The following is a 12,206-nucleotide window of genomic DNA, read 5'->3' as shown; positions in this document are numbered from 1 at the left end:
TGCATTCTGAACATGGTTTGTTGCAATCTATAACCTCTGCGAATATTTATACATAGTTCATGTATATATTCAGGGGCGATCTAAGGTTTTCGCGAGGGATCGTGCGGACTTGCAAATTATTTTCGATCTTAATTTCTGGTCTAGCAAATAGGTCTTCCTGGCTCTCAACTTTTTGCATAAGTTTTTTTTGAAAACTGGTCAAAATTTCCATTTTGGGCCCTTTTGAACATCGGGTTTTTTTCACCGCGCGGTCCCCTCAACAGTAATTGATAAAGGAGAAAGTCGGAATAAAATAGTATTAAAGGGGTGAAGTTAACCTTGGTGGTTAGGGGCTCGAATCCCTGAGGGGAGCGCCCCTGCACTTATTGGTTATTTCAGAAAATGGTTTGTTGGGACAACATGAATTGTACATTAGTACAATTGCTCTCACGGAATCCAGTCAAAGGTAAAGCAAGTTTAAGATAGATTGTTTTAATTTGTCGATGCATTTTTGTTTAAAAATTGTTATTGTTTATATGCTGAAATTTAATTATGGCACCTCTGTTTTCAAGCTTGTGCGAGCTCCAACTCAAGCTATTCCTACAATTGCAATGCGATTAGCCCATTAAAATGCATTGTGGTCTTCGAGCTACCTAGAATCATTAAACTTGCGACAACTTGAGTATGACCTCTAGTGGATTGTTTCAGTTTTGATGGCGCAAAATAAACCTATAGGATCCATTGTAGTATCATACGAAAGCCCATACAGAATTAATTCAGATTCTGTAAATACATTTGAAAAATTCTCGGTGTTTGCAAAATTTCAGCCGTCCACTTTCTCTATGATATTTCAATCGTTCACTACCTCTATTCGAGAAAGCTGGGTTCATGTGGGAAAATGAAAAAGGAGCGCCATGCAGTTGTTTCCAATGTATGGTAGAAAAATCTAATACTTCAGATATTATGACATTTTGAATTTCTATCAAGTTGACTCTGCAGATGTCTGCAGAACCCGAAAAGAAAGCGAAGATAAACCACGACCACTTCCGAGACCATTTTCGCCAGTGTAAACAACTCAATGTATCAGACATAGATATCGAGCATTTCAACAAACAATCACTTGAGAGCTACCAGCCAAAATTACAGCACATATCTCAAAATCATTGCGCGAAAAAGTGTCTTTCTTTTGGTTTAAACCCAGCGAAGACGTGGAAAGTCACAACACTCGCTGGAGTTGCTGGATTTTATTTGATTCAAAACTCCTTTCACAATTTCTCAAAGTGGTTTTGGATCTTGAGATCTCTGGTCGACTTTACTAAGTTCCCGATCAAATCTAATCTCACTGCTGAAGCAGCATTGGGTTCACATCGGTTTCCATGGCAGCATTACGACCCTAATTTTTCGAAAACAAAATCATCAAACGAGAAGAAACAACCGATTGAGAGATTAAGATGGACGACTTTGGGGTACCAGTATAACTGGGAGACCAAGAAGTACTATGCTGGACACTACATTGACTTTCCCGATGATCTGGCCTCGCTCTGTCGCTTTTTTGTCCAGTCAGTGGGTTTGGATGAAGATAAACAGTATAACCCTGAGACTGCAATTGTGAATTTTTATCCAGAGGGCTCGACACTAGGTTAAGTTTGAAATCGCTAGCTACGAATAGTTTATTACTGCCGTAATTTAAGTTAAATACAGCAGCTGGAAGTTTCAAACATGTTTCTTCCAAATTTAGCCTTCAAGTAATGGCAAAAAGTTAAGACTTGAAGTGATGGCAAAAAAAGTAACTCTGAACTTAGCCAGAATTTTTATTTACCAGAGTTACTTGGGATAATTGTTTTTCATAAGTTTGATTACAAATTTCAAAAACAGTCGTAAAGATTTATTTCAAAAACCGTCGGAAAATTAAAATCAGCATTGTACACCAGCGGCGCTAGCTATAAACTATTCTATTTCGATTTGATGTTTTATGGTCAAAATAGGCTATTTAACTGTAAAACTGACCGTTTTTAACTGTCAAGGAACGAAGTGAAGAAGACACTTATTTATTCAGTGTTTTCTTTCGTTTTTGCAGGAAAAATTTCCTAAGAGTTGTACACTCTCAAATGTCTTTCTGCGGTTTGTTATTACCCTTGCGATAAGCAAGAGTATTGCAATCAGATACTAGTCTGTTTTTTTCCTTTAAATTACTTTGCTCACAGAATGGTCAAAATTCGAAATGGTTAATTTAGGTTCAGTTCATAATGAATTCAAATTTTTTTGCGTCCCCGGCACCCTTGGTTTGGAGGCAACGAATGCGCCTGGGACGGCAAATGTCCTTGGTTCGAATCTGACTGTTTTTTTCAAACGGGAGATATTCCGTTTCAAAAAATGTTGGCTTTTATATTTGTCTGCTTATGTTTTGTCGGCTTAGTTGCCACATCGTTCAAGTGTTTTGGTTTTTGCTGTAGGCAATTCAAATTGCATTGTTTTTAATGTTTTGATTTACTTCTGCAGTTTGTAATTTCTTGATTTCGTATATATATATTTTTTTTTGATAAAAACTTTATTCTGTCCACTTGGTTGCGGTTTTATCGGCTTAGTGACCTAATTTTGAGTAGTTTTAAAGGAGACAATTGTTATGCTCACTTGATTGCAGAAATTACTGAAATCTTTACAGAAATAATATTTTTTTTGGCTTAATAGGTTTTGCCCTATATTAAATAGGTTTAATGTTCTCATTTTGTGTTTTTCGACGAGCGAGAAAAAATTGTTATGCGTGTTTTGAGGGGAAGGAGGACTTTATGATTTTTATAGTGATTTTTGATGTTTTTTTTCAGCTCCAGTTTTCCTTTTTCGAGTAAATAGGTTTTGCCTTATATTATATTGGCTTAGTGGCCTCATATTGTTTCATTTGAGGAGCCAGTAAACTATCGTGTGTTTTTAGGGTCTTAAGTCTTGTTGATTTTTTTTCGGCTGAAAGTGTTTCAGCTAAGGTATTTTAGTATTTCCCGCTTTGTTAAATTTTCTTCCGATGCGAGTTTCACATTCTATTGTCCTGGCATGTGTTTGTTTGAAATCTAGCCAGATTCATTTTGAAAGATCTAGTTTTTTTTGTTATTCTTAGTTTTTCCTCCGACTTAGCGGTTTTTTGATTTTGTATCGCAAGTGGTGAGACTGCTAGTTTCGAAAGTAGAATTTAATTTCAGATCTCCCGGTGAAATAAGAATTTCACCTATTGATCCAGTTTTCTCAAATTAGGTCGATTCTGTCGAAGAAGTACCAATCATTAATTGTTCTAGAAATTCAAAGAGCATCAAGGGCATTTTTTTGAAATTTGAAAGTTGAGATTTTTTAAGAAACGTTGGTGTTTTTTTGTTTAATTCATTGACTCTTTTTTTCAAGTGTCTGTTGGCTTGGTTTCTTACGTTTCATTCAAATTCGTTTTCTAAACGGGAGGCAAGTTATACTCTCCAATGCCCCAGATGGCGCGAAAAAGTATAATCGACTATGATTTTCAAAAGTAGATTTATTCCAGGTTTCTAGTAGAATTTCAACGTTATCTACTATTCCAGTTTTTCAACCAAAGTTAGTTTCATCAAAAAGTTTTTATATGGCAAAAAAGTCCAATTAGGACATTGTCTTAAAGTAAAGCCAACAGACATTGAAAAACCGAAAAACTGTTTGTCTTCAACAGACCGAAAAACTGTTTGTCTTCAATTTTTTTTATTAATAAATTTTTTTCTTGCTCTCGAGTTTATTGAGTTTGTTGGCCCTGTTTTTAGGCGATTTATCTCCATTGAATTTTTAGGCCAAATAATGGTTGTTTTTCATATAACAGGTGCAAACATTGGCCCGGTAATTGTTACGTTTTCATAAATCAAGTAGATTGATCCTAGAACTATCAGTTTTTAGCGTGAAAGTTTGGGTCGGCAAACCAATTACCTCATGTTTATGTTTCTTTTGTTTAATTGCAATCATTGACTCTTTTTTCAAGTGTCTGTTGGCTTTGTTTGTTACGTTTCATTCAAATTCGTTTTCTAAACGGGAGGCAAATTATACTCTCCAATGCCCCAGATGGCGCGAAAAAGTATAATCGACTATGATTTTCAAAAGTAGATTTATTCCAGGTTTCTAGTAGAATTTCAACGTTATCTACTATTCCAGTTTTTCAACCAAAGTTAGTTTCATCAAAAATGTGACAGTCATAAAATTCATAAATTCAAAGAGTTCTGAAGTGATGTTTTTTTCAAAATTCATATCGTCGATCTTTTTATATGGCAAAAAAGTCCAATTAGGACATTGTCTTAAAGTAAAGCCAACAGACATTGAAAAACCGAAAAACTGTTTGTCTTCAACAGACCGAAAAACTGTTTGTCTTCAATTTTTTTATTAATAAATTTTTTTCTTGCTCTCGAGTTTATTGAGTTTGTTGGCCCTGTTTTTAGGCGATTTATCTCCATTGAATTTTTAGGCCAAATAATGGTTGTTTTTCATATAACAGGTGCAAACATTGGCCCGGTAGTTGTTACGTTTTCATAAATCACGTTGATTGATCCTAGAACTATCAGTTTTTAGCGTGAAAGTTTGGGTCGGCAAACCAATTACCTCATGTTTATGTTTCTTTTGTTTAATTGCAATCATTGACTCTTTTTTCAAGTGTCTGTTGGCTTTGTTTGTTACGTTTCATTCAAATTCGTTTTCTAAACGGGAGGCAAATTATACTCTCCAATGCCCCAGATGGAGCGAAAAAGTATAATCGACTATGATTTTCAAAAGTAGATTTATTCCAGGTTTCTAGTAGAATTTCAACGTTATCTACTATTCCAGTTTTTCAACCAAAGTTAGTTTCATCAAAAATGTGACAGTCATAAAATTCATAAATTCAAAGAGTTCTGAAGTGATGTTTTTTTCAAAATTCATATCGTCGATCTTTTTATATGGCAAAAAAGTCCAATTAGGACATTGTCTTAAAGTAAAGCCAACAGACATTGAAAAACCGAAAAACTGTTTGTCTTCAACAGACCGAAAAACTGTTTGTCTTCAATTTTTTTATTAATAAATTTTTTTCTTGCTCTCGAGTTTATTGAGTTTGTTGGCCCTGTTTTTAGGCGATTTATCTCCATTGAATTTTTAGGCCAAATAATGGTTGTTTTTCATATAACAGGTGCAAACATTGGCCCGGTAGTTGTTACGTTTTCATAAATCAAGTTGATTGATCCTAGAACTATCAGTTTTTAGCGTGAAAGTTTGGGTCGACAAACCAATTACCTCATGTTTATGTTTCTTTTGTTTAATTGCAATCATTGACTCTTTTTTCAAGTGTCTGTTGGCTTTGTTTGTTACGTTTCATTCAAATTCGTTTTCTAAAAGGGAGGCAAATTATACTCTCCAATGCTCCAGATGGCGCGAAAAAGAATAATCGACTATGATTTTCAAAAGTAGATTTATTTCGGGTTTCTAGTAGAATTTCAAAGTTATCTGCTATTCCAGCTTTTCAACTAAAGTTAGTTTCATCAAAAATGTAACAGTCATAAGATTCATAAATTTCAAAGAGTTCTGAAGTGATGTTTTTTTAAATTCATGTCGTCGATCTTTTTATTTGGCAAAAAAGTCCAATTAGGACATTGTCTAAAAGTAAAGCCAACAGACATTGAACTCAGGAGACCGCAAAAACGGTTTGTCTTCAATTTTTTGATTAATTATTTTTTTCTTGCTCTCGAGTTTGTTGGCTCTGTTTTTAGGCGATTTATCTCCATTGAATTTTTAAGCCAACTAATGGTTGTTTTTCATATAACAGGTTCAAACATTGGCTCGGTAGTTTTTACGTTTTCATAAATTAAGTTGACCGATTCTAGAACTATCAGTTTGTAGCGTGAAAGTAATTGACGTTTATCGAAATGCATTGAAAGTAAAAAATGGCACTCACATCATATCAGAAACTGTTGTAGCCAAATTGTTGTGAGAGCATTGTTTAAGGTGAAACAGCTGTCATCACGATGGAATCAAACAGTTAGGTAGAATGTTGATGAAAGAGTTTGATTTTACAATTTCAAACAACCAACAGTTTTTCGAAAACAAGTCTTGTTAATGGAGAAGACAAATATCGATACAAAAATGGGAGGACATAGCATGATGCTAACTGTTTTGATCCTGCTAGTGATCAGAGCGTAAATACGAAAGCTTGGTTCACCTTAAACATATATTGAAAAAAAGGTCGAACTCTTAATAACACAATGAGTTTTAACATAGTTGGTTCAAAAGCCACGGTATATAGAGAGGCAATAGCGTGGCAAGAAAAACAGTCAAAAGATCAGATTTATGTTAAAAATGTGATCAGATTTATGTTAAAATCTCAAAGATTAATTTGTTCAACAAAGGGTTAATCTAATAATAATAAGTGATAGCCCTCCAAACGTTTGAATAGAAAGCTCTAGCTAAAACCATTTTGACATAAACTACAAGATATTTAGAAAAAAAGACGTAGTATCAATGTAAACAGTTATTTAGCTGCATATTTTCTTAATAGAAAACGCAAAAAACTTGGACAATCAAAGTATAACCCCGAATTTGTATCAAATTTTGAGCTTATATCCATAACTTGTCTCAGCTTGAGTTCCAGTTTTTCCGCTTGAGTTTGCTTCAATTTCATTAACTGCTTCAATTTCCTTAAGAGTCGCAAATAAGTTTTCAACTGCTCTATTCGATAGTCACTCTGTTTTGTCGTACATATTCACCCATAAACATCAGCTTTCCACCTGTTTTTAGGTTCGCTTTAATGAATATATTCAAAATCTGTGTTTGACAATAATGTTAATAAGACATACTAAACGATTTCTAGAAGCCTTGAAAATTATTCCTTTTTTTAATGAAAAATGTTATATTCAAATTTAAGAAATGGCTGTAGCAAAATTAATGGGCTTTTTTGGCTTTCATCCGCGTTTTTGCTTTCCGAGATCTTTAGAAACTTCAATTTTTTTAGCTCTTTCAAAGTTTTATATAATATCAAAGCTTTTGTCATATATTTTTGACGTTGTTCCAGTCTCCTGTCGACACAGAAAATGGAAATGTCAAAATTTTTAAGCAAGTTTCATTATTTTAGAGTTTTCAATGTTTCATAGTTTTTCCTTGTTTTTAACTTCTGTTTGGCTTAAAGTATTTTTTGATTCTTATTTCGTTCAAATTGATTATTATTTTTTCTTAAATAGGGGTGGCGGCGGCCGCACTTGACGAATTTTCCTTTCTTTGCGATTCAGCAATAAAATATGCTTTTTTGAAGGAAATCGTTCACCGCCGCCAACAGTTAAGCTGCGCTGCCAAAATCTTGTGCGTTCCTATATACCACAATTTGGGAGATGGTACACTTCTAAAACTAAGTTGGACTACATAGGAGGTTCACTTTAATATAGTGTGCTTAAAAATCGTTTCCGTAGTTGCATTAGGTTCATTTTGGTTGCATTAGGTTCAATTGGATTTGGTACACTTCTACATTTGGGAGATGGTACACTTCTAAAACTAAGTTGGACTACATAGGAGGTTCACTTTAATATAGTGTGCTTAAAAATCGTTTCCGTAGTTGCATTAGGTTCATTTTGGTTGCATTAGGTTCAATTGGTTGCATAACGTCATTTTACATGTAAACAATGCAATACCCCCAAAATTAGAAGGGACCACATGCACCAACCAAAACCTAATTCCATACTCTTTTCCATCGAGCGCCCAAAAAATGACCAATTTTAACCTCCCTTAAAACATGTGTGACCGAAAACTATCTTATTAAAAACCGTCGTTTCGCGGCATGATTACAAAACTTTAACTCTCGAGTAAACGTGTTTGATCATGTCTGAACATGTTCTTTTCCGCGCGCCGAGAAGAGATTTTTCCGAAAGTATCAAAATGTGGGAAGACTTATATGCCTGCAGGTTTACTTATTTAACTACTCTGGAAAGCTAGAACGAGTTTCTCTTTAAATTGTTTCCGCATAAGACGTGAGGAGAGGAAAATTGCTTCCAATTTTAATGGAAGTAGTATGATACTAGGGGGTAATTTTTGGCTCAATTTAGTCGATCAAAACCTAGGCAAATCATATCAAAATGAGTCTCTTAGTAGCATCCATAAAATTTGAGAATTTTATAATCTCCTAAAATTTTTCAATGGTCATTATAAAAAATATATATTTTATAGACAAAATTTGGGAGATGGTACACTTCTAAAACTAAGTTGGACTACAAAGGAGGTTCACTTTAATATAGTGTGCTTAAAAATCGTTTCCGTAGTTTTAAACAGGTTTTAATCAGCCAAATGGATCCAAAAATAGTCCCTTTTTGAGGTGAATTTTTTGTTACGAATTTTGGAAAATAGTAACTTATCTTTTTTGGTGAACTATTTAAAAAATTGTTCTCGTAATTTTTTGCCAAATATCAACGCAATTAGCAATGTATACTGCAACATGATCGGAAACTACGTGTCTCGTACTAGTTTACTGGTTTGTTCTCTCAAAAATGGCGTAGTCCTTACACATACTCATGCATTACGATTTTCATACGCTCTGCGCTGATACACCAGTCCTGTTCAGTCAAGTTGTTTACCAGTACGACAAAAAAGGGTCGAATACATACATGTTATATTTTGCTTTCACCTCAAAATAGGAGATAGCGGAATCGATCATATAAAATAGAAAGATAAAAGCACTAAATTGATAAAATGGTCAAAAAAGCAGAACCCATTTTATCTAGTGTACAATACTGAACAAACTTAAAAAATTGTTGGACTCAGCATTGAGCTGATAATAGTAACTTAAATATTTATTAAGTTACGTGATCTCAGGATGGTACCAATTACCATGACGAAAAGATAAACTATTTAGCGGTAGCCTTATCTTTACAACCTTTCCAAGTTTTATCGAATGTAAGCAGCTCCTTAGATTTACCAAACAGTTCTAAATAATGTTTAATCAGTTGGTTTCTGAAGCGAGGATAGGAGGTTTGGTCTTTTAGTTTGTCAGGAAATAAATTATACCAATTGCAAGCTTTAACAAGGAAAAGTTTGTCTTTGTATATGCTTATCATGGTTAAATTGAAATAAACTTCCTTAGTACGTGCTTTGATTTTGCAGTATTCGTAATTTGAAAAGTATGTTGGATCAAAACGTGGTAATTTAATATTTATTTATTTGTAAAAGTATATTATATTAGAGTTTGGTATCCTACTCTGGGACGTAAAGGAAATATTTTATAACTTTTTTTCAGCAAGAAAGAACTTTCATTTTTTCCTTTGAAAAAAGCTGTTTTCACAGCTCAATTAATTTGTCTGTGTGAAGTGTTTAGAAAAGTGTCTCGAATGGCAACTTATAGTGGTAGTGAATAGTTAAGCTGATTGAGAACTAGACTTTTTTTTGTAATTGGCAGTGAAATCCTGTGTGTAATTGGCAGTGGGCTTTTTAGTTGAGACAGTGTTCTTATTGCTATTGCCCTTTAGAACGTTATCTTCTAGCTCCCTTTCCAGTATATTTTCAATTATGACACCTAAATATTTAACGTGATTTGTTTCTTTGATTTTAGTGTCTGTTATTTCTATGGTTTGTATTTCTTGACTTGCTTTCATTCGAGGTTTTACAAAAATCACAAACTCTGTTTTGTCTTCGTTTAAAGCGAACTTTTGAAGAACTTTAGATCTATTTGAGTCTATTTTGGTTGACTTCTGTTTGTTTTCGCAAAGTTTAAGCTCAAATTTGAGCATTAAATCAACGTATCATCTGCGTTCTGTATCGTTTAGCAGTTGTTGACTTACTTCTTGCTTGATTTCGATCATATCGGGGAAGCAACTTTTTATATGGACTTTTTTCCTCTGTGTCAAGAAGCTGTGGAGTATGTTCAAGGCTTTTGCTTCGAAGCTCAATTTTTCTAGTTTTCTTAGTAGTGTCATGTGAACTTGGATCGAATGCTTTTGGCAGATCAAGGAAAGTTCTTGTCGGTATTGGTTTGTTTCGTCCGTGAATTTTAAAAGCGCTTTCAAGTAGTTTTGACAAGGGACCAAACAATTAAGTTTGTAACCGTATCTCTATAATTTTATTTTCTTCGATATGAAGTTTTCTGGTTCTCCGTTTTTCCTAGGTTTGTTTTCGCAAAGCTTAAGTTCAATTTTGAGCTTTTAATCAACGTATCTTCTGCGTACTGTATCATTTTGCAGTTGTCTAGCGGTTTTTCCATATCCTGGCATAAATGTTGAAAAGGAGCAGTCCCAATACCGTGCATTACTCCTTGCTTGAATTCGATTATATCCGAGAAGCAACCGTTTATATGGACTGTCCGTGTTCTCTGTGTCAAGAAGCTGTGGAGTATGTTTAAGGCTTTTGTTTGAAGCTCAAATTTTCTAGTTTTTCTTTAGTAGTGTGTCATGTGAAATTGAATCAAATGTTTTTGACAGATCAAGGAAAGTTCTTGTTGATATCAGTTTGTAATTCGTCCGTAAAAGCGCTTTTAATTAGCCTTGACAAGCGAACAAACAATTAGGTTTGTAACCGTATCTCTTTAAATTTATTTTCTTCGATGTTAAGTTTTCTGGAAGCTTGAAATGAAGAAAAAATTTGACCCCCTTCCGCTGTTATTTGTACATGCTTTATGAAGTTTTTGAGCTGTCAAAATAGGCAACCAAATTCAGTTCTGCATGGCATACGGTTTTTATACTATTGTGAAAACGAGTTTTTACAACGTTTTTTTAGTAATTTTATTTCTAGAAGCTTGAAATAAAGAATAAAAAAATGCCCTATTATTTGTACATGCTTTATGAATTTTTTGCATTAGCCAAAGTTTAATTGAAGAGTTTTTGAATTGTCAGAATAGGCAAATGAGTTCAATTCTGCATCGCATACAGGATCTATACTTTTGTTATAACGAATTTTAATAAAACGTTTTTTTAGGTAATCGGAAATTCAAGTGTATTCTCTGTCGTTTGCTCATGACGACACCACTCGATTGGCAGCTAACTTGCCTTTTCGGTGTTCTTCCCAGATGGGATTTTTTATTTTGTTTTGAGTTATGTAAATAATTATCGAGTCTGTTCCCTTTTGGAAAACGAATTTATTATTATTATAAGTTGCCAAATTCAATTGCAACGCGAAACATCCTTTGGATATTCGAATCCGATTCAAAATATGAAAACTATCTTAAACACATTATTTTTTTCAGTTCTCAACAGATCGGCCTTAGATAATGCTGATTGGGTTTTGTAATTTTATCTGTATACATGTTGATAGTCGTTTGTAGTAAGTGGGCAAATCTCACCTTTTGTTTTTCAGGAATTCATTGTGACAACTTAGAATGGGACAGCACCTCTCCCTTGGTTTCAATCAGCCTGGCTCATTCTGCTATATTTTTATTGGGCGACGCAGACAGAACTCGTGAACCAATCAGACTGTTGCTCAATTCAGGAGATGTCGTCATTATGACTGACAGTTGTCGGCAAAGATTTCACGCCGTACCAAAAATCTTTACAACTGACAAGATGGACAAAATTGATTTTGAACGTTCAAAAGAAGATTTTCTTCGTAACTTGAATGAAACTTTATGTACATGCGGCGAAGAAACGCAAACGAGCTGTAAAGCTGTGACTAAAAGTTTGATTTTTGATCGAGTTGACCATTTTTCGACTGAAGATGTCATAAAAGCAGTGGAATATATTAGAACTCGTAGAATAAACTTAAATGTGAGACAGTTGAAAAAATTAACTGATGATGTTCCTTTGAATTGTGATGAAATTGATCCACGTTTAAATTCTGTTGATGGGAGTAGTCCTTGAATTGTGTAAATGAAACTGTTAATTTACTTTTTATAATGCTTTTCAATGTGCCAATGAGATGGAGACACTCATTATTTAGGCCGTGTCGATTTATTGTTTTCGTTTTTCTTTCCAAAAAAATGTCTTAAAAATTGTTCAATTTCAGTTACTTTAAAGAGTTACTTATTAAGAGTAATGAACGTGTGAAGACTCTTATGTAGGTCTTGCTGATTTTTTTAGAAAAAAGTCGTAAAATATTGGGTATATATGCTCGTTTTGAATTCAATTGAAATTCATCTGTTGAAAGTGACGTAAATAGCACTCTCCAAATACGAACGTGGAAATGGCGCGAAAAAACGTGAACGATTTCTAGTTTCAAAAGTGGAATTTAATTTTTTAATTTCCAGAGGAATAAAAGCTGTACATTTTGATCCAGTTTTCTCAAATTAAGTTTTTTTTTCTCAAAAAATG

The 12,206-nt window shown here is 33.9% G+C and overlaps 3 protein-coding genes across 3 annotated transcripts in view; all 3 read left to right on the top strand.

Annotated features, from left to right (window-relative positions):
• LOC134845501 (PAT complex subunit Asterix-like) overlaps window positions 1-12,206 on the top strand; it is a 161,310-nt gene that overhangs the window by 108,798 nt on the left and 40,306 nt on the right. The window lies entirely within an intron of this gene.
• Window positions 692-11,770, top strand: LOC134845491 (nucleic acid dioxygenase ALKBH1-like). Its single transcript, XM_063862387.1, has 2 exons — window positions 692-1,618; window positions 11,257-11,770. The coding sequence occupies exons 1-2, from the start codon at window positions 979-981 to the stop codon at window positions 11,754-11,756; spliced, it is 1,140 nt and encodes a 379-aa protein (XP_063718457.1). The 5' UTR covers window positions 692-978; the 3' UTR covers window positions 11,757-11,770.
• Window positions 2,679-12,206, top strand: part of LOC134845490 (uncharacterized) — a 48,607-nt gene continuing 39,079 nt past the window's right edge. Inside the window, exon 1 of the mRNA XM_063862386.1 lies at window positions 2,679-2,688. The gene's annotated coding sequence lies outside the window, so the exon portion shown is untranslated. The remainder of the gene's footprint in view (window positions 2,689-12,206) is intronic.

Source organism: Symsagittifera roscoffensis, chromosome 5 (assembly GCF_963678635.1).
Source record: "Symsagittifera roscoffensis chromosome 5, txSymRosc1.1, whole genome shotgun sequence".
NCBI classification, from domain to species: domain Eukaryota; kingdom Metazoa; phylum Xenacoelomorpha; order Acoela; family Convolutidae; genus Symsagittifera; species Symsagittifera roscoffensis.
The sequence above is the reverse complement of the archived record's forward strand: the minus strand, read 5'-3'. Positions and strand labels throughout refer to the sequence as shown.